At 46.4% G+C, this 19,200-nt stretch overlaps 2 protein-coding genes across 2 annotated transcripts; both read right to left on the bottom strand.

The window, feature by feature from the left end:
• Positions 1–277: 277 nt before the first annotated feature.
• ankrd13d (ankyrin repeat domain 13 family, member D) lies at positions 278–7,089 on the bottom strand. Its single transcript, XM_040173693.2, has 16 exons — positions 6,141–7,089; positions 5,862–5,997; positions 5,654–5,778; positions 5,445–5,490; positions 4,852–4,995; positions 4,565–4,754; positions 4,330–4,396; positions 3,863–3,944; positions 3,516–3,577; positions 3,283–3,413; positions 3,027–3,184; positions 2,764–2,877; positions 2,419–2,591; positions 2,217–2,296; positions 1,337–1,582; positions 278–814 (listed from the first exon to the last, which is right to left on the bottom strand). The coding sequence occupies exons 1-16, from the start codon at positions 6,234–6,236 to the stop codon at positions 751–753; spliced, it is 1,914 nt and encodes a 637-aa protein (XP_040029627.2). The 5' UTR covers positions 6,237–7,089; the 3' UTR covers positions 278–750.
• Positions 7,090–7,233: 144 nt separating this feature from the next.
• Positions 7,234–18,939, bottom strand: kdm2ab (lysine (K)-specific demethylase 2Ab). Its single transcript, XM_040173691.2, has 23 exons — positions 18,652–18,939; positions 18,177–18,217; positions 16,750–16,888; positions 16,395–16,473; positions 16,169–16,215; positions 15,549–15,727; positions 15,144–15,250; positions 14,890–14,983; positions 14,626–14,779; positions 14,416–14,531; positions 13,750–13,876; positions 13,369–13,640; positions 13,117–13,194; positions 12,563–12,823; positions 12,243–12,371; positions 12,024–12,104; positions 11,629–11,853; positions 11,414–11,443; positions 10,178–11,274; positions 9,714–9,877; positions 9,265–9,411; positions 8,902–9,117; positions 7,234–8,798 (listed from the first exon to the last, which is right to left on the bottom strand). The coding sequence occupies exons 2-23, from the start codon at positions 18,210–18,212 to the stop codon at positions 8,617–8,619; spliced, it is 3,960 nt and encodes a 1,319-aa protein (XP_040029625.2). The 5' UTR covers positions 18,213–18,217; positions 18,652–18,939; the 3' UTR covers positions 7,234–8,616.
• Positions 18,940–19,200: the final 261 nt, after the last annotated feature.

Here is a 19,200-nt window from a genome sequence, read left to right on the forward strand (position 1 = left end):
TAGTACAGTTTAGGATGACAGGAATAGTTATATTCTATATAATAGTTCTTATTTTTAGTCGTCAATAATCAAATCAATTATTAATCCAAATTTACAAATAAAACTAAAGACACTGGTGACCTTCTGAAGCCGTTGAGACCTCTTCCGTCCCCCCGAAAAAGTCTGGAATCGTTTTATGGATTGTACGGTTTATGAAATGAAAGAATGATGCAACTGTAAAACTACACGTTCTTACTATCTTGTGTTCACTACTTTCAAAAGCACTGAATACAAATCCAGGATGATCATTATTCTTTATTATTCACACAGGAGTAAGCCAACATAAATGTTATCACATTTCTTTTATAAGTTATTCCATTAAGATTGTACTTTCTTGTTTTTCATAATTATCATGGAACACATTATAGGATTTAAGTTTAAGTCATTCGTCACTCAATAAAGACACCAAGACTGTGAAAAATATTCAATAAAAAAGAAAAACAAAGACTCCCTCTAATTTGTCTCTTCCTTTCACGGTAGTGTTTCACCAAGTGCCTCCTCTTATTTATCTCTATATTCCTATGCCACCTCCCACTTATATTCTGGTCCTTTACAATCTATTGTAGCAGCCCTGGTTGTAGAAAGACAAATAAAATATCTCATAATTAACTTAACATCTCAGGATTCAAAAAAATTAAAAAAACTGAATAAATTAAGATTGTTCCCCAATGAAGACGCACCTCCATCGTTGCTGCTGCTGTCGTTATGACGTTACTTCTCTGTGAGTGACAGCTGCAGGATCCTCTCCAGCTCGTCCTCTTCCTCCTTCTGCTTCCTGTGACAGAATAAGAAATAAAGCCGTCAGAACAATGACGGCCCTGTAACGTTCATTAATGCTGTAACTTTACCCCCCTCTTTAAGTAGAAAACATTTCATAGTTACAGATCTTTAGTTTTAATAGCTGCTTGGCCGCCTTAAAGAACAGACGTGATAAATGTGCCGGTTCACAGCAGGTACATAAAGAGAGTATATTTGGGGGAGAATCAGTGTTCCTCGTCCATAGATTAAAATAGGCCTGGAGTCAACGTGAAATCGTCAGATTGTTTTGTCCAACAGCCTGCAAATTAGTCAGCTTGTGCTGCATTGTATCAAACGGCAATAATGCAAGGACCACTCATGTGGTGTGTGGGTGTCCTTCCTCCGGGTGCTCCGGCCCCCTCCCACGGTCCATAGAGATGCAGGTCAGTCGGTGCGCTGCCTGGCGAGCTGTATCCACGGTGACGGTGCACAGGGTTTACTCCGCCTCAGATAAGCTGCTGCTGACGCCTGATCCCCTTTTGCATCGCCGCCGCCTCACCTGTGCATCTCCTCCTGCTCCCGGCACGACATCTCCATGGCGATGCGTAGCTGCTCGTCAAAGCTCGACGCCGCACCAAAGTGCCCCGGCGGCCGCGGGTCGGCCTCTGTGCCAAAGGAGAAGGGCGGGTTGGCGGCGCGGTCTGCTCCGGGGTCGGACGGGGAGGCGGCAGCCGGCTGGTGGGGTTCAGCCGTGTCTCCGCCCTCCCTGCTGGCCAGTGAGATGGTCAGAGACTCCTGGATTGCCCTGAGGAAATAAATAAATAAAGGATGAACTCAAGACTGAAGTGCCATATCAAACAAAAGAGATATCTTTGTCAGGGGAGTTCCCCTGCTGGGCTTCATGGCAGGACGTCTGGGAGTTGCTGCTCCAGTGGAAAGAAGAAACTAATCACAGAACTCTATTTCCAGACGTTTAATTAAATTACTTCACAAGCCAGGGGTTTCCCTTTATAAAAGGGAATTCTGAATAGACATGGGTGAAAAAAAACACATGATTGATGTTGTTAGGGATTTAAGCCTTTCCGAACCCTTAACAATGTACAGTAACAACTACAAATGTCTTAATTTATCACCCCCCACCCCACCCCCCAAAAAGAAGATTGCCTGGGGTCAACGGAATTGCGTTAATGAGGTGGATGACAGCCTCAAGCTCTTCCATAGTTCATTTTTCATCATTAAATTTGATAAAAACGAGCGGAAAAATGAATTAACAAAATGAAAAACAAACAAAAAAAAACTAATGGTGTTTAGAAAACCCTGTACATTTAAATCACTCGTTTGAGTGGTTGACATTGAGTAAATTACTGGGAGCATTCTCACCAGTTTGAGCAGCGTGAATCTGCCTGCAAAAGGAAACGAGAGTCTGAAGACGAGCTCACCTCTCAAGCTGAGAGTCGTCCTCGAACGGCAGCGACTGGGACACTGGGCGGCTGTTGGTCAGGGCCTCCCAGATGGTCACCTAAAAAAAAAAAAACGCACAAAAAACTGATGTTAAACCACCGGCCTTGGATGCAAACAGCAAATAATCTATTCCCACATCTGTGTAACTGAGAGGCTCATCAGGAGTTCCCGGACTCCGACCTGGTCACTCTCCGTGCCGGCGTCCAGCAGGCTCTGCTGGATGGCGAACTGCAGCAGGTTGTCATCCTCGTCCCTCATCGGCTCGCTGCGGCCCGGACCGAGGGTGGTGTAGTCGGCGGGGGGCTCAAACACCGAGGGGTCTACATCACAGTGGATGGGGGGTGGAGCTTGACCTGGGTGAAGGTAAACTATGTTGAAATAGTGGTGGACCAACCATGTTCTAATTACATTATTCTGCACTATGAATGGTCACTTTTTACTCAAAAATGGAATTTCAGAACATTTAATTCTGTGTGGCTATTAATTAAAGCGATCTTATTGAGTTCATAACAAGCGGATATTTACCAGCTTCTTCTGGGCCCTCTGGTGGGTGAACAGTCACAGAGCTGACCGGCTCGTCGCAGCCACACAGGTTACTGAAAGTCACTCTGGCGTTCAACACGTGAAACAGGGGGATCTCTGGGGGGGGGTATGAGTTTGAGAGATTTTAAATGGCTGCTTAGTCCAGTAAAACCAGTGGGTGACATGTAGGCTTGTTAACAAGGTGTAATAAAACCAAGGCGTCCACACGGGAAACGACCCACAAAGCGAGACGTCTCACAACCCACCGATCTTGACGGGGAAGCCTGGCGGCAGGCGCAGGGTGATGAAGTCTCGCAGCTTGGCAAAGTGGGCGTTGGAGATGGCCATGAGGTCGATGATGGGTGTCACTTGCTCGGCCAAGGAGAGAGGGTGACTCTCACTCAACCACAGTGTCGCTTTAAACCTGCAGGGGGGGACACACCAAGGCGGACAGAGTGTTTTTTTTTTTTAGCAAAACGGGTCCACGTGAGAGCTTTTGCCGTTCCCGCGGCTGCACCACACCTCTGGACTTTGCTGGTGAGCTCGACGGGACGTCCGATGTCCCTGCTGTTCAGGTTGAACTCCGGGTCGAAGTACTCCTCGGCCGTGATGGCCGTGGGGTTGTGGGGGCTGGCGCACTGGGACACGTTACTCTGACAGAAACCCAGAGAGAGGCGTAAGAGAGCTGTGGTCATCAAAGAGAGCTGCGGGTGTCGTACGTGTGGACAGGGTGCAGAGTTGATCCAAACTCTTACCCCGTTGTGAGCTGTGTGTTGCTCAGCGATCCCCAGGAAGGATTGCAGAGGAGTCTTCAGGCCTGAGTGGGAATAATGTAGGAAGATTATCAGCAATCTGCCCCATTTCCTTGCAAAAACTAGAATTATAATGCAGAGCTGAGACTATAACTGGTGTCACTTTGGTCACGATTGATAGTTTGTATCATTTTTCACAACTTACTATATTTTAAATTAAATCAGATATGGTTATTATTTGGCCCAATAACACTCATTTTGACACAACGATCCTTCCCCAATATTACACTTATAAGAGCAGATCAAGGACTTACTGGGTGGTGTAGTTGTGTATGTGCGTTTGTGATCACCTTTGCTCCTCGACTTATCCTGGTCTGATAGATGCTCGGTCCTCGACCGAGTCACCAGCTCCACGTTGGTGGCACTGTACACCTGGACGCAAAAAGATGCGACTAAGCAAGCTGCTTTGCACACTTTGATCAAGTAAAAAATTTTTAAAAAAAATCAAACAAATCCATCTGGGACGTAGCAAACTGCATATTGGGACCGTTCTTAGTTTTGTGGCATCACAAGGGGACACGGGGTGGAAGCCTGCTACATTCCCACACAGGATTGGTTGCCCCACCCCAAACTGGCCGCTGGCACACTGGTATCTTTTCACTAACTGTTCCTGTGTGTTTCTCTTGTAAATACATTTATTAATCCACAAGAATCCATCCTAAAAAAAAATGTTGCTCCCCAAACTGGACTAAACTCACTTCCAGGTGGGCTGAACTTCTACGCCATAGAACACCACGTCTGCTCAGCGGTGACTTACTTTCGCTTCATAGCCGCTGACCGCCTCGCTCTTCTCGGAACGCCAGCCCCAGATTCCCGACTTGTTCCTAAACAAGGAAAGCAAAATAGTAAAAGGGCACTCGGCACAGAGGTTATCGGTATTTGTTTATTGTCCATCGCAGAGAGCCACAGCGTGCATGTGTACACGTAATAAGCCAGCTGTCCTCACAGCGTTAACTAATCGAGCGGCATCTCTGTGAAATGCTTCTACGTACCGTTCGAAGGCGATGTTGCGCGTGTTGAGGTGCGTGGAGACGACGGGCGACGTGAGGCGCTGCGCGGTGTTCTCCTGCGACGGCTGCATGGCCGCCAGGAGAGACGGCGCGTCGCGGGGTGACAGCACCAGCGGCTCCGTGTACACCACTTGCTTCTCATGGTCCACCTCCATCACTACGGCGCCTTCATCTGAGAGGAGCACACGAAACATTTAGCGGAGTTGGTTGGAGGCCTCCAATGTTCAGTTGGTTGTGCAATGCTGTTCGAGGAGCGCGCACACACACACCTCCGCCTTTGAAGATGTAGCTGCGTCGACCTTTCAGCCAGGTCATGTGTTCGAAGCCCAGGAGGGTGGTGTCAACCCGGAGGCACGAGCCACTCTTCCACACCCGGTAGACGTCACTGGGACAAACCTTCGACACCAAAGGGACTGAGACGAGGACGGAGCAGGAGTAGAAGCAGATTAGAAAGCACAGGCAAAAAAATAACGAGGAAATCAGAGGGAACGGACGAAGTAGCGTAAACACGAGTTACCTGGTAGGATGCAGCTTTATAGAATTCTTTCTAAATCTAGCTTCTTATTGTGCTGCAACTAATGCATTTCTCGGATAATGACACTTAAATTGTAAGATGTAAAATATAACTGTATATATGGTAATCTTCTGTAGATTAGAGAAGGCAAAGTAATTGATTAGTCCTGTTAGACGCATTACAGACGACGCCTTGGGAAGGGGGTCGGTTACTTGTAGAGGGTCCAAATGAGATTAACGTGCCGTGTCTTGAGTTTAATCCAATGCTTGAAACGGAGCCACAAATGGTGCCGGGGGAGCTGTCCGCCTACTCTGGTGCTGAAACTGACCTCTGCGAAAGCACACTCACCCCAACTGGTGAACTCCCACTTCATCTCCACATAGAAGTCTCGCGCCTGCAAGAGACCAAGAAAACCTTTTCATGCACACGTCATCTTCCATTGGGTTCGGCCGAGCCAAAATATAACAAAAAAGCTTTAAGGTGTGGTTGATGTGCAACCTCATAAACGGGTCAAACCTTGGAGGGCTTTTATTCCTATTGTGAAGAAAAACAGAAACCTGTCTCAATTTGCTCAGCAGCTCCGGGATGCCCGCCAATCTCTCAGTGGCCCGTTTGAAGTCTCTGTACTGAAGCACCAGCTGGACCAGCTCGGGGTCCCCGGTGCTCACCGCCTCCTGCAAGACTGAAACACACGTCCACACGGAACGCCAGTGAGTGCTTCTCATGCCCTCGGGGGGGGGATGAGAGCCACAGCGGAGCACTTACTGGTCCATCCCTGCGCGGTGCTGTGCGTCGGGTCCGCGGCGTGTCTGAGCAGCACGCGGGCTGACTCCAAGTGGCCGAGACACACGGCCAGCTCCAGCGGGGTGCGCCCTCTTGGATCCGCGCGCCCCACGTCCTGCTGCAGAACCGAGACGGGCGTGCGGCATCAGCGCAATGCAGCGTGCAAGCCGAGCAATGCATCGGTTAAAACACGTCAACCACCGCTTACAAAGCCCCCCCACCACCTCCCCCCCTCTCTCCCCTTCCTCACCCCCGACTCACCTCTTTCTTCTGCAGCTCCAGATCGAGCTCCAGGTACTGATTGTTCCACACCAGAAGATGCAGCGGGAAGGCTTCCTCCTCCGCCATGGCGGTCATCCGCTCGACAGTTTGACAATAGAAAAGCGATGTTGGCGATACGACTTCCGCAGCGAACAGACTGCGGTGACGCCGCGGCGGACCGCAGCAACGGGTTCAGCGCCGCTCGACCTGCGGGCTAGCTAGCTCAGCTAACGTCGGCTAGCTTAGTTAACTACAGAAAACGGGTTATACGCCCAAAGTGTTCCGCTGTAAAAAAAAAAACGTCACTGGGCAAAATGTTTCCAGCACGCTTACGTTGGAAAAGCCTACAAACTGCAATACCGTGTATTCCTATTCAAGTTAGTGGGCTGAGCTAGCAGAGCTAACTCAGCCCACTAATTAAATGTAACGTTAGTTAACGCTAACTAACAGCTGGTTAGCTGGCTGAGCTAACGTCAGCTAACTGGCTGTTAACAACATTGTTTTCTGGTCCTCTTGGCGCCTGCGTTCCGTTGTTCACAAAGGCAAACAACTATTTCAGCCGAGCAGAAATGCGCCTCGAAATTCCGTTAGTTTTCTCACACGATGGATTGATTGTTCTCTTAAAATGACAAAACACACACTTAGACGCGGGTGGAACCGCCGGCTGGTGAAGTCGGCTAACGTTAGCTCTGCCGCCGTCGCTGCAGCCTCCCGCGTCACTATCGCAGCGTTGTTGCGGTGTGTCCGAATAAAGTGAGATCGGCCTTTATTCCAGTTCCACATCCAGGTCACTTGATGGGGCGCATCCGATGTGCTGTAGGTGACACCTACTGCCGATCATCACACCCCCACCCCGGAATGATCATGAAACCTGGCCGCATCTGTCTGCTGTGTTCCTCTGCGAACCGCAGCTTCGCTCCGACGCGTGGACGTGAGTGACAGCGGCTGCAGTTATTTATTTTTGGCGTCGCTTTATTTCCAGGTTACGGAGAAGAATCTGGGTGGATATTTGAGAAATGGTGCTAACTGGGAAAGACTAATAGCTATAATGCATTTGTTATACACGGTCTCTCGCTCTCAGTAACAACACGGCTTTTAATCGGTTTCTTTTTTTTATTTTTCTTGAAAAATAACACAAATAACATAAAGTGAAAAATGCTTTTGAAAATAATTACAATGCTACAGAACTCCCGCTTTGATAATCAAAAAGAGGAAAACACATTTACACAAAAGTATATATTTATATTCATTTGAAGGTATATGGCCAGGAGGGCAGTTGGGATACAGAACTACTACACTTTGGGGGAACAAAGAAATCAGCAACCCCAGTCACCCCCCCCCCCTCCCCGAAAAACATCTCTACATTGAATTGGACAAACTTATGGAATTAAGTGAAAAGGATATACTCACATTTGTCCTCCATGAAAATAAGAAAGCGTATCAAAGAGGGGTGGGGAGTGGTTTCATCTAGAATATTAACATTTTGGCTCTAAATGTTGTCTCTGTACAAAAACAAAGCAATAAGAGTTTGGAAATAATAGCACCTGAAGTCTAACGCTTATTCGAAAATGCACCATTAGTCTGGCACCTGACCCATGGCTGACCCCGAACACATCATGCAGCCTGCCCTTTGTTGGGGGGGTGAGGTGTTGCTGCCTTGTCGATTGCCTTCTCACACTGTCTTTTTACCCTTTTATCCAACCGCCTCTACTCAATGTCCATGTACACTCACTCAGGTATACCACTAGACTACTGTTGCATCCAAATGCCTTATTAAGCTGAACATACACTGGTAAACACAGGGCCATCCCCCCCTCCCTCACTATACAAGTCGGGATGTCTAAGATCTGTCACTTTTAGTCGTCTTCAAAAAAATAAATCTCAGCGCATAGTTGTTGTGCATAAAGCAGACGTCCATCTAGACGTGTGCTCTCTGGAATCTGACGAAAAAATAACCATCTATTTAGAGCACCCAAAAGTAGCTGATATTAAATGAATTAATGATACATCACGGGATAAATAAGACTTTATGGGAATTAGCCAAACATAACAACGTAGTTCCCCCCACAAAAGATGAAACTCAGAGTTTGTGATGAGAGTTGAGATTGGTGTCACTCCAAAGGAGAGTTGAGCACTTGGTTATCCAAAGGAAGTGCAGTCTAATACAGAGAATTAATTGCCAATGTTCTCCAAGTCTCGGCAAGAAAGAAACCCCTTTTGCTTTTCCCACTCAACATTAAATCCCCATAAGAAGTGTAAAAAACAATCTCGTTTAACGGAACACGGAAAAATGTACAAAAGAAATTTCAGTTCCAGCTGTGACAACCCCTTTTACCAATGCCAGTTACGCCAGCAAGCGCTCCCCCTCTAGACCCCGCCCCTCCTTCCACACCCACACGTGCACGTTGAACCTCCTGTCCGGCCTGTGTCCGTTGCGTTACACGGAGTCACCTGAGCAATCGGAGGAGGCCGACGCTTAGGAAATCCTCTGGATCAGTTTTTCATCGGACAGGCAGTAGAGCGCGTTGACGGACAGCTCGGAGATGAAGGCCTCACAGGCCTGGCGGGAGACGCCTTTACAGCCTCGCAGGTCGAGCAGCGAGATGCAAGAGAGGCGCCGGAGATACTTGAGACTCACATCAGTCAGTCTACTGCAACCTTGGGAGGAAAAAAATGACAGTCACATCAATACTCAATGTATACTAAATGAGATTATTCTGCCTAAAAGAAATTAAATAAAATGAACTGAGCCCCATCTCACCTCCCAGGTTGAGTTCTGTGAGCGTGTTTCGTGTGGACGAGCCCACTGCCGTCAGCAGGTTGATGGAGTGGTCGCTGAGGCTGTTGCAGTGGGAGAGGTCCAGCTTTGTTAAATGGGGCATGTGGCGGATCACCAGGCGTAGAGTGGAGTCGCTGATGTCCAGGCCCGCTAGGCGCAAACACTGCATGGTCCGAAACTGACTGCGATTGTCACAACCTGGAGCAGAGTTATTTGGAAGGAAAGGGAAAAAAAAGATTTAAGATTTTGACAGGTAAAATGGCAAAAGGGAAGCATAATGAAAAGGAAGGCGTGTGGTATAAAGTGAGGAAAATGAAAGACAATGGGAGGCTACTCTCTCCTCACCTGGCGGGGTGACTAGGTCCCTGATCTGCGAGTCTTTGACGCCGTCTGCATACCGCAGGTCCAGAGAGCGGAGGAGAGGACACCCACAGGAGCAGAGAGCTGAAATAGTTAACCAGGAACAACCGGCCACCATCAGATCCTTCAGCCCTGGAAAATCAAAAAATTAGATTTCAAGTCAATAGAGTGTTTAAGTATGCAAGTAGAGCACACAGCTGATTGGTGGACACATGACTAATTCTGAATTCATTCCTGAAACCAAATCTGTCAAACTAAATAATACACACATTTGACATCAATAGAAAAAATGTAGATGCAACACAACATAATCTGTGTTGTTGCATACTCTTTGGTTTCATATTTAATTACATATAAATACATTTACCAAATAAGAATTTCATTTTTATTGCATAAAGAAAAGAGCCTGTGTGTGTGTGTGTGTGTTTGCGTACCAGGCAGGCGACCAACAAGCCAATTGAGCTGTTTTTTAGAGATGTTGGTCCAAGACAGATCCAGTGTGACCGGCTGTCTCTTTATGATGCCTGTGAGCGCCTGAGGAGTAACGGTGCGCTTGATGCTCAGGTCGATCCTTGCCCAAAGCCGCTTGTCTAAACACCTGAGAACAAGCACATACGGGTGAAGCATCGATACATAGTCATCTATTTGCAGAGCGATATTAACTCATTTACATGGATAAACATAAATGTCTATTCAACATCAAATATCTCAAAATAAGGAAAGGAGTTTGATCACATTTCATATTAATCCCAAAATGCAAAAAATAATTAATACATATAATCAACTGTTGTTGATGGTGAAGGCACAAACAAAGGGCCAGAACATGTAATGAGATGAAAAGCAGCTATTAAAAAACAAAACCCTGATAAAAAAAACATATCCTCAAAAGGCATCTTACCATTTGTACCAGCTCTTGCAGACAGCCATGCAGACGCAGAGATCTGCTCGACTTAAGTAACGGAAGACGGACACCCACACCTCCCTCTCGCAGCCCGGTCCGCTGCCGCCGTTCTCCCTGTCGGCCTCGCTCCCTCCTTCCTGCAGCGCGGACAGCGGTACGCGGAGGTGGGGAAGCTCGGAGGTCGCCGAAGACGAGGCGCCGTTGCTCAGTTTAGCAGGTCTGCTCGGCCATGTTTTTTTAGCGTCCTCCGGCCTCTCAGGGTGGGAGGCGCGAGTGTCTGTGTGTTTACCGCGAGCGTGAGGGGCCAAGTGCCTGTTGGGGTGTGGATCGGGACACGGCCCGGGGTTTCTGATGGGGGGCCTGACGAGGATTCTCGCCTGGTTGTGGATTGTGGATGTGGCGGTCTGAGGGGCGATGGCTTCTAATTTGGGGACGATGGCTGACGGGTCGTGTTTGGCCCTGGTTGGCCTTTGAAGTGTCACTTTCAGAAAGGGCCGGTCTTTGCCCCTCGTTTCGCTGCCCTGCTCCTCCTCCTCCTCTGCTCCGTTTTGGTTGGCCACCTCGCTTGCCGCCTCATCCTTCTCTTTGGCTGCCCGGCCTCCTCGCCTCGACTGGGGCTGATTCTCTTTATCCAAACCCCTCCCAAGGGTCTGGCCATTCTCCTCTTGCTCGTCGCTGCTGCTGCTGCTGCTGTTGTTGGTGGAGCTGCTGCTGTTAGTGGAGCTGCTGCTGCTGCTGTCCTCGCTCTCCTCGGCCAACTCCTGATGGCTTCGACCACCTTGCATTCCTCTTCCTGCTCCTCCTCCCCGCAGCCTGACCCCTCTGCCCCTCCCTCTGCAGGACTCTCCCTGGGTTTCGAGTACCAGACCAAGGGAAGACTGCTGCTGCTGCTGCTGCTGCTGCTGCTGCTGCCGTTTATGCTGCTGATGCTGTTGGAGAGACCCGGTCCCCCCCAGAGAGCTGTAGTAGGAGGAGCCACTGGCCCAACTGGAGCTGCGGCCTCTGCCCTGAGATAGTCTGCTGGTTGGAGAGCGAAGCCGGGACAAAACCTTGGAGCGCAGCAGCAGGGGAGAGCGGTCCAGGGTCGCCTGCTTCTGTTGGGTGGGACAAGATAAAAACAGGTTAAAATGCATCTTCGACGAACCAAATTGTTTGGATGAAACCAAAGACTGGAATGATACCACATTGTAGTATCTGAGTACTATACAGAATAACACAAGAATGAGTGCCTACCGTTAGGATTTTGCTGCGCTCTAGTTTAATCTGTAAAAACAAAAAACAGAAAAGCGTTTAGGGAAGAAAAAACACCCAGCAAGTTTCATCACTTTTAAAAGATCTTATTACATATTGGAAGATTCATGACCGAGATAGTTTAAAATAAGCATCAAAGAATTAGGGCGTCAAATCAACCCCACAAAGCAGAAAGAAACATCATTAATCCACTTTACCCTCTTCTTTAGTCTGAGCTCCAGTGCATTTGCTCTTTTGCGGTTCTGTTGATGCTGCAGCAGAAGTTTCTGAGAAGGTGGTGGTGCTGTAGACCGGGATGCAGATGTGCTAGGTCTTCCTCGTCTCTCCCCCTCCCCTACACCGATGCCTTCCCGGTAGGCGAGTTTGGACGGCGGGAAGGAGGTGGAGCCCTCCGACTCTTCACTGTCCTCATCGCTGGAAGACTGGCGTGGGAAGGTCAAGAAGATACGGTTGGTGGAGTCGGAGAAGAGAGGGTCTCATTTTAATTTGGCTATCAACATCAACCATATTGCCACTAGTGGAAGTCAGTGAAAAGGGACTAGACTGACTGAAGTGAGACTGAAAAAAAAAAAAAGGGTGAGAGGAGATGTACCTCAGAGTCTTTGCCTTGGTAACATTTGGGACATTCCCAGCAGCTGGGCAAATCATCATTGATCTTCCCGTCACCGGGTTCCTTAAGAAGCAAACAGTTGGATAAAATTATTAACAAATCAAACCCTCCTCATGCAGTTTTGTAGGAGGCAAAACAAACCCTGCAAAAATGTAGTAATGTATTGAGATTCTAGCTTTTGCGATGTTGGAAGTCGATTACCTTAATGCATTGATGATGGACAATCTGCGAGCAGACAGAGCACTCCATCAGTGAGTAAGTGCTCGGATTGGATTCATCAAACTCCCCTTCTCCACATACGGCACATCGCGCTGTGTTCGGCAAGGCAGGCTGGAGGAACATATGAACGTTATTGACAACAAGGTTAAAATAATATCGTGACAAACATCATTGTGAATCACAATTTGTGAAACCAGTTCCCTGCACAACACTTCCTCTCCCAGCGCACACTGGGCTTACACAGGGACGGATGGCCACCATTGGTTTTGATGCACACAGACCATGATGGGTACGAGGCTCACCGCTAGACACCGTCTCATCAGGCAGCCCTTCTTCATGCGTCCGGTGCCACCGAACTTCCTCATGTCGTGGCAGAACTGGCAGGTGCCGCACTCCTTCCTGCAGCAGGCGGCGCAGCGCTTACACCTCACCCGCCGGCGCCTCAGGGCCGAGATGGAGGAGCGTTTGGTGGGCCTCTGACACAGAGGCTTGTGGAGGGTGGGGGCCAAGCGAGGACGGTAAATGACGGGAGGAGGGGGGGTGGGGGGCTGGTACCATGACGGCTGTATGAAAACAGGAAAGAAAGGTTAGAGTTGTGGACTGTAGGAGGACCTACCAAAATGTAATCAAATAGTTGATTACTAAATGCAAATTAAACACAGAACGTTATTTTACTTACATGAACAGTGTATTATAACATTATTACGGAGAAAGTAATGAAAACTAACTGGAGCGCTTACTCAAAATACATCATATCTATGTTGTTGCAGGGCTGCAACATTTTTTTTCATGCTTTTCATGCTTATGTTTATATCTAAGCTTGCTGGACGTGTGTTAAAATGTGTTCTCTACTCACCCTCTCGGGCCACTTCACAATGGGCTCCCCAGTGTAGGAGAACTTGGGGTTATCATTGGAGTGCCCTTCCAGAAGAGTCTAGACAAGTTGAGTAGATAAAAAGAGTAATAAGACAAAACACACACACATATATATATATATATATATATATATGTGTGTGTATGGACTTCTACTCAGGCAGAACCCTAAAAGCAGTACAAGCCAGTGGGAGTTTACTGTGGAATGAAATGCACGAAGAACTCAGGCACCCACCCTCATGTCTCTGATCAGGGCTGCAGCATCCATGATGCCTACAGGTACACATTTCTTCTGGTCCGGCAGCTCTTCAAGCTTCCCCAACAGGTTCCACAGTCCCTCCAGCTCAAAGGGAGTCAGCATGGGCTGAGGTGCAGCAACTTTGGGGGCCTCTTCTTGCAGGAACTCTTCCTCCTTGATTATGCTCTCCTTGACTTCCGTTTCACTGTCAACTCCATTACTGCCATTCTTGGTTTGATCATTGGCTTCGTGGTCAGCCTGCGTGAGTCCTGAAAGGAGAGCAAACGTGACCTTCCCGTCAGTGGCGGATTCATTTACACGTCTGTGTAGGGAAGAGACACAGTCAAGCAACGTGCTCTTGCTTTCATCGGTCCTCACCAATGCCTAGGGAATGTTTCTGGAACTCAGGAGTGAGATGGGAGATGTTGGTCTGACAGTAGAGGTATCTCTCCAGGACGTACCAACACATCTCAAAGTAGAACGGGTAGCGGAACTTTGCAGGCACCTAGAAGAAGATGACCGAAAAGGTAAATAATTCAGAAGATTCATTTTATCAAATAAAAAATATACACAGTGTGGCTTTGAGTGAATCACTTTATACATAATGAAACAGCATCATGAAACTGCTCTTCCTCACTGGGTTTGACTAATTTTGCACTTGGATGAAGTTGGGGGAATTACGATGTGGCTACAGAGGCCAGTCCTGATTCACCTGTTTGCCTCCCTTGGCCCAGACGGTTGTCTCGGCAACGACAGCGAAACAGAACCGACTTATGTTTATGCAAAATTCTGAACCAATTTTTGCACCATCTCCCAAAGGACTGATATTTGCTAAATAGAGTGGGATTTTGTGTTGTTGCATTAGTCTGACTTAAGTATTCCGTCAGCCAAAGATTTTATCACTATTAATTGTACTAGGCTGCGTGATTAAAGAGAAAAGAAAACATCTTAACATTAAAGTGGTGTGGATAAATTAATTAAAGCTTTTTCCACAGAATAACAACAGGTACACACCAAGACACAGTTAAATATCTACATGCTCACCCGGGTGCGATCCTCGATGCTGTAGATGTTGAGCTGCATTGGGATGTTAAAGCTGTGGAGGAAATTTCCCCCAAACACCAACGTGTCCTCTGGTGTGTACACGGCATGGATCCACCCTGCAACATACAAGACACAGGATGCTAAAGATCCGTTGCAGGCATGTGTGGTTTTTCCAGTGCCGTGTGTCACAGCCTTATCACAGGAACAAACCTGATGGGATTATGAAGGTGTTGCCTTGCTTGAGTTCGATCCTCTGACAGTCATAACACTTGTCCCCCAAGAAGATGTCCCCTTGTTTTCCAGATAAAACCCAGTTCTCATACATCTCCAGGTTTGATGGTGTGGGTGGAATCAGCCAGAACACCTGCAGGGATCACAGGTGAAAGGTCATATGGATGATCTGGGGTCAACAAATGGATCCATGGCATTAATGTGTATTCGTGGGACGTGAAGGAGAAACTTTGACCAACTGACCTTTCCTCCTCGCAGGATGTGGTACCACACTGAAGTGCCTCCAAAGTCAATGTGGAAATCTGTGAAGCAGCCCTGCACGCTCATGAGACAGTACCTACGGGGAGTCAAGGAAGGACATGACACACAATGCAGATTTTAGCCATGAAATCACTTTGAATTGGATTAAGAATATTACCGATGTGGATTTTTATGTACTGTATCTGATCTACAACACAGCATATGTCATTTGTTTCTGAGGTCCTTGGTTTACTCACTTCTGTACTTTGGGATAATGCATCTCTATGATGGCATTGGTGGAGTCTCTCTGTCTCTCCTTGAGGTGGCGGGGCCACATGTTGTCCACCCAGTCAATAAGGTCCACCTGTTTAATGAGAACAGAATATACATTCATTCCAAAAGTCTGCACCAAACCCCAGTTTCTATAATAACGAACACCACCATCTCTACGTAGACAAATAGTAACTTCCCTGGGATCAAGCCAGAGCCAAAGTATCTGTCAGATTATTAGGATACGTAGCCCGTCCTGCTCATCTGACTTAGATGGGATTCTCTCAAAACATTTGTGTCTTACAGATATGTGTGAATAAGTGTACATTATAAATGAACATTATGAATGCGCACATCTGGGTTGCTGTAGACAGCGTGTGGTGCATTCTCACCGAAGCCGGACGTTTCACCAGATTCTCCAGCCTGGTGTGGCTGAACTCCAGGCTGATGACGTTGTAGAGTTTTTCTCTTTCAGACGGCGGGGTGTCATAGTAGCGTCGCCACTGAGCCATCGACATCTCGATTCCCTTCTGGGTGTTCACGTCCATCACGTCTACAATGCGTCGACTCCCTGTAAGAAAATTGAAAGTGGTTAAACTTCTGTTACCAATGTAATCAAATCTTATATGCCCTAAAATATAGATCAACTCATTTTATGTTACACATTTGTGATCAAATAGCAAAGTAACTATAGCCAGGTCATACTATTTTTTTTTAGGCCAATACGGATATTCAGGGGTTTCAAAATAATCACCTGTTTAAATTAAATCATGTTTTTACAGGAGCAAACATTTGACCTTGGTAGAAATCCTTTTTTCATGGATAAATACTGAGATACACACCGAGCGGGACACTCAATAGTTTAGCAGTTCCCTGGGGGTTATTGCTTGTTACTGATCGGCCGGAATATTTACCAATTTATTTGGAACACGGTAATACGCTCTATAAGACAGGCATTTTGTGTACAAAAGCAAAGCCATTTAAACAGGAAGGGAGTAAAATAGGAACTCACCAACAAACAACTTGACATCACTCACACTGAAATCGGGGTCTGGCATTCTGCAAGAAAGAGGAAGTCCATGTAAATGTTTACATTTATTTTTATTCCCAAGAAAAAAGAAAAAAAAAACAGCTTTATAGGAATTTGATTGGAAACAAAGCTACAACACATGACTCCATATGACAATGACAAAGTGTGTATCTTTACAAGAAACAAAAAGCAAAGGAATGCGACTGACTGTATGCCAAGGCCGTCAGCCGTGTCAAAGATAATGGGGTCTCGGAGTCCTTCCCTCTGGATGTACTCGAATGTGAAATCTGGAAATGAGACGCACACACAGTAAAACAGATATCAAAAAACAGATACTTGCATCGGGTAAATTATCACGTCACGACAACGAGACTTAAATTATACAATACAAACTTTGAGAGACACTTTTATCCGATCAACAGTCTTAAGGATTTCCAAACAATATGGTGTGTAGAACAAATACTTTTTGTTACCGCCTCAGTTTCCTGCATGGCAGATATATTCAGGCAGATTTTATTGAAAATATATTCCAAAAATCTCGAACATGTGTTGAAACCTCTCACCTTTACCAGCCATGTGTTTGACCAAGTCAGATTTAAACCTGACACACTCCAGCTTCTCGTCCAGGTCGAACATCCGTTTCCCTTCGATTTCATCATCTGAGATTCCATCGTCCTGGTAGCGGCGACGCGTCCCTGTACGCTGAGCACAGAAAACAGAAAAGTTCTTTTAACCTCTACGCCGAAGCATGAAAAATATGTTAAGATATTTCAGTGCAATTAACAAATTTATCTAACAGCGATACCGATGTCAAGATCAACTTAAACCATGAAAAACTATTATCACATTTCTTCACCAGACTAACATTGGTATAACTTTTTTTTTTTTTTTTTAAAGAGCCAAAAGATGAAAAATACCAAGAAACATTTGCAACATAGCTGAATGTATTGTAAAAATGCTTGGATCTAATTGCTAAGATATGAGGTGACATCCAATGGAGCTGTCTCTAATATATTGGTCCTAATTTGTGATAAAAATCACAGTTTCACCTATCACAATAAATTAAGCCGAGCAGATAAATGAATCCGAGCAAATCACGAATTGCAAATACCAAAGGTTACGTGACACAAACAATACAGCATTACAACAACAGGGATTAATCTTCCACAACTGCCCCCTTCTCCCCCCCTCCCCATGCAGCCATTCACCCTACGCAGCCCTGCTTGGCTAGACAGATGGATAAACACCCCTGCTCTGAGATCTCCCCACCCCCATCAAAAAATGTGGCTTTATGTAAACTCTGATACTCATCCTTTTCATAACGGAGCACTGCATAGTATCTTTTTTCACTTTGCAACTGAAAAGAATGGAATACCGCGAAAGCAACACGGTTATTCTCATAAAGAGTCACAAAGATGACAACTGGGATAAATTGATCAACATTATGAAACAATTTACCGGGCGACTTTGATCACTTTTGGGGTCTTCCGCAGGCAGGACCTGGACATGCTTTCCAAAACGGAACGTAAATTAAAATTGACCTTTTTGAATATATATTTAGAAAAGTATATTTTGATCACATCAACCCCCAGTACACACCGAGAAATAAGAAAGCACTGAGTAAATGTGCTTATATCTGAGTAACTACAGGGGGATAACTGTGAGGTGACAAGGTTACAGCACAAAAGCCGTCAGGTTAGACAGTGAACTTGACCTTCGCTTGAACTCAGTCTTTTAAAGACAGCTTCATCGCATTTTTAAGGGTCACGCGCAGAACAGAAAGACAAAAACAAGAAGGCCATTCAAACCCACTGAACTATGATTACCATTTACCGGACTGCTTCGTGTGTTTTTTTTGTGGGGTGGCCCGACATCCCCCACATCTTGTATGAAACACACTGAAATACATCGCAACAGGCGATACGTTGTAAAGGTTGGACATAAAACCAAGTTGTCCGGGAAGCCGCTGGGTTAAGTTAACGTTACTCACCAGGCGTTTGCTGTACCGTGTATGCGGGTCCTCCATGTTCTCTAGAAGACAAACAAAGTATCGGCGGCACCGTGAAATCACATCGCTTGAACAGCCAGCTGGTGTTAAAAGTGTATACGGGAGTGTTTTTACATTATGTTGGACAGAAACACACACATCTCTCTTGGAGTGGAGCCTAACGCTAGCTAGGTAGCCATGCTAACGTTAGCAAACATTGCTACCGGAGGTTAGCAACACAACGCAAAACATTTAACGTTAAACTCAAGTGGCTTTATGGGGACACATGCCGACAGAAGGTACAATCAATTGTCTCGACCGTCGTGTCAATTTTAGTACGTTATTTAGCGAACTGGACTTGTCAGTTAACGTAAACTAGCTCAGATGGCATCCCTTTCTTAAGTCTTCGGCGAACGTTAACGCTAGCTAGCAGGCTGACATTAGCCTCCGTACGGCAGTTGTACGTTTCTTCAATTACCTCTGCGTTTCAACTCCTTTAGCCGTAGTGGTAAGAGTGATATTTCCCGGCTAGAGCGTCTGAGGTCTCACAGTAAAGTTTCTCCCCATGTTATGTAATAACGGCCGTGTATGTTCTTCTCTTTATTATTGTGCGATAAAGTTAGAGCGACTCGACGCTCCGAGCCGCCATTTTCAGCTGGTGAGAAAACACACACACAACACACGGAGGAGAAAAAAAGACGACCCAGATCCACCCCCCTATTTATATTATGGCCAAAACATTTGCATAGTAGTGTTCCCATTGGCCACGACACCTGTCTGTCAACCAGATTAGAATATGTTAATTTACGGGTGTGCTTGATTTCTCTTACCCGGTCTAGCGGTTATGTAAGGAATTGTTTCCTGTACATTTACTGTAAACATACGTAAATTGAAGGTAGTATTTTCAACTAAATTTATTGAAGTATCAAAACTACTCATTACGCAAAAACCACGGGTGTTTATTTGATCGTCATTTAGCATGCGATCTGCATTTCAATGTTGATTAGAAATAGTACCTGCTTAGTAC

Source organism: Gasterosteus aculeatus, chromosome 4, assembly GCF_964276395.1.
Source record: "Gasterosteus aculeatus chromosome 4, fGasAcu3.hap1.1, whole genome shotgun sequence".
NCBI lineage: Eukaryota > Metazoa > Chordata > Actinopteri > Perciformes > Gasterosteidae > Gasterosteus > Gasterosteus aculeatus.

Excerpts from the sequence above, each read along its gene's own strand:
- ankrd13d (XM_040173693.2), bottom strand. The coding sequence starts at position 6,236 with ATGACCGCCATGGCGGAGGAGGAAGCCTTCCCGCTGCATCTTCTGGTG. Across the intron at positions 5,491-5,653 it reads TGCTGAGCAAATTGAGACAG|GCGCGAGACTTCTATGTGGA; the intron begins GTTTCTGTTTTT and ends GGTCTCTTGCAG. Across the intron at positions 4,397-4,564 it reads CGCAACATCGCCTTCGAACG|GAACAAGTCGGGAATCTGGG; the intron begins GTACGTAGAAGC and ends TTCCTTGTTTAG.
- kdm2ab (XM_040173691.2), bottom strand. The coding sequence starts at position 18,212 with ATGGAGGACCCGCATACACGGTACAGCAAACGCCTG. Across the intron at positions 14,984-15,143 it reads CATTATCCCAAAGTACAGAA|GTACTGTCTCATGAGCGTGC; the intron begins GTGAGTAAACCA and ends GACTCCCCGTAG. Across the intron at positions 13,195-13,368 it reads CCCTGATCAGAGACATGAGG|ACTCTTCTGGAAGGGCACTC; the intron begins GTGGGTGCCTGA and ends CAACTTGTCTAG.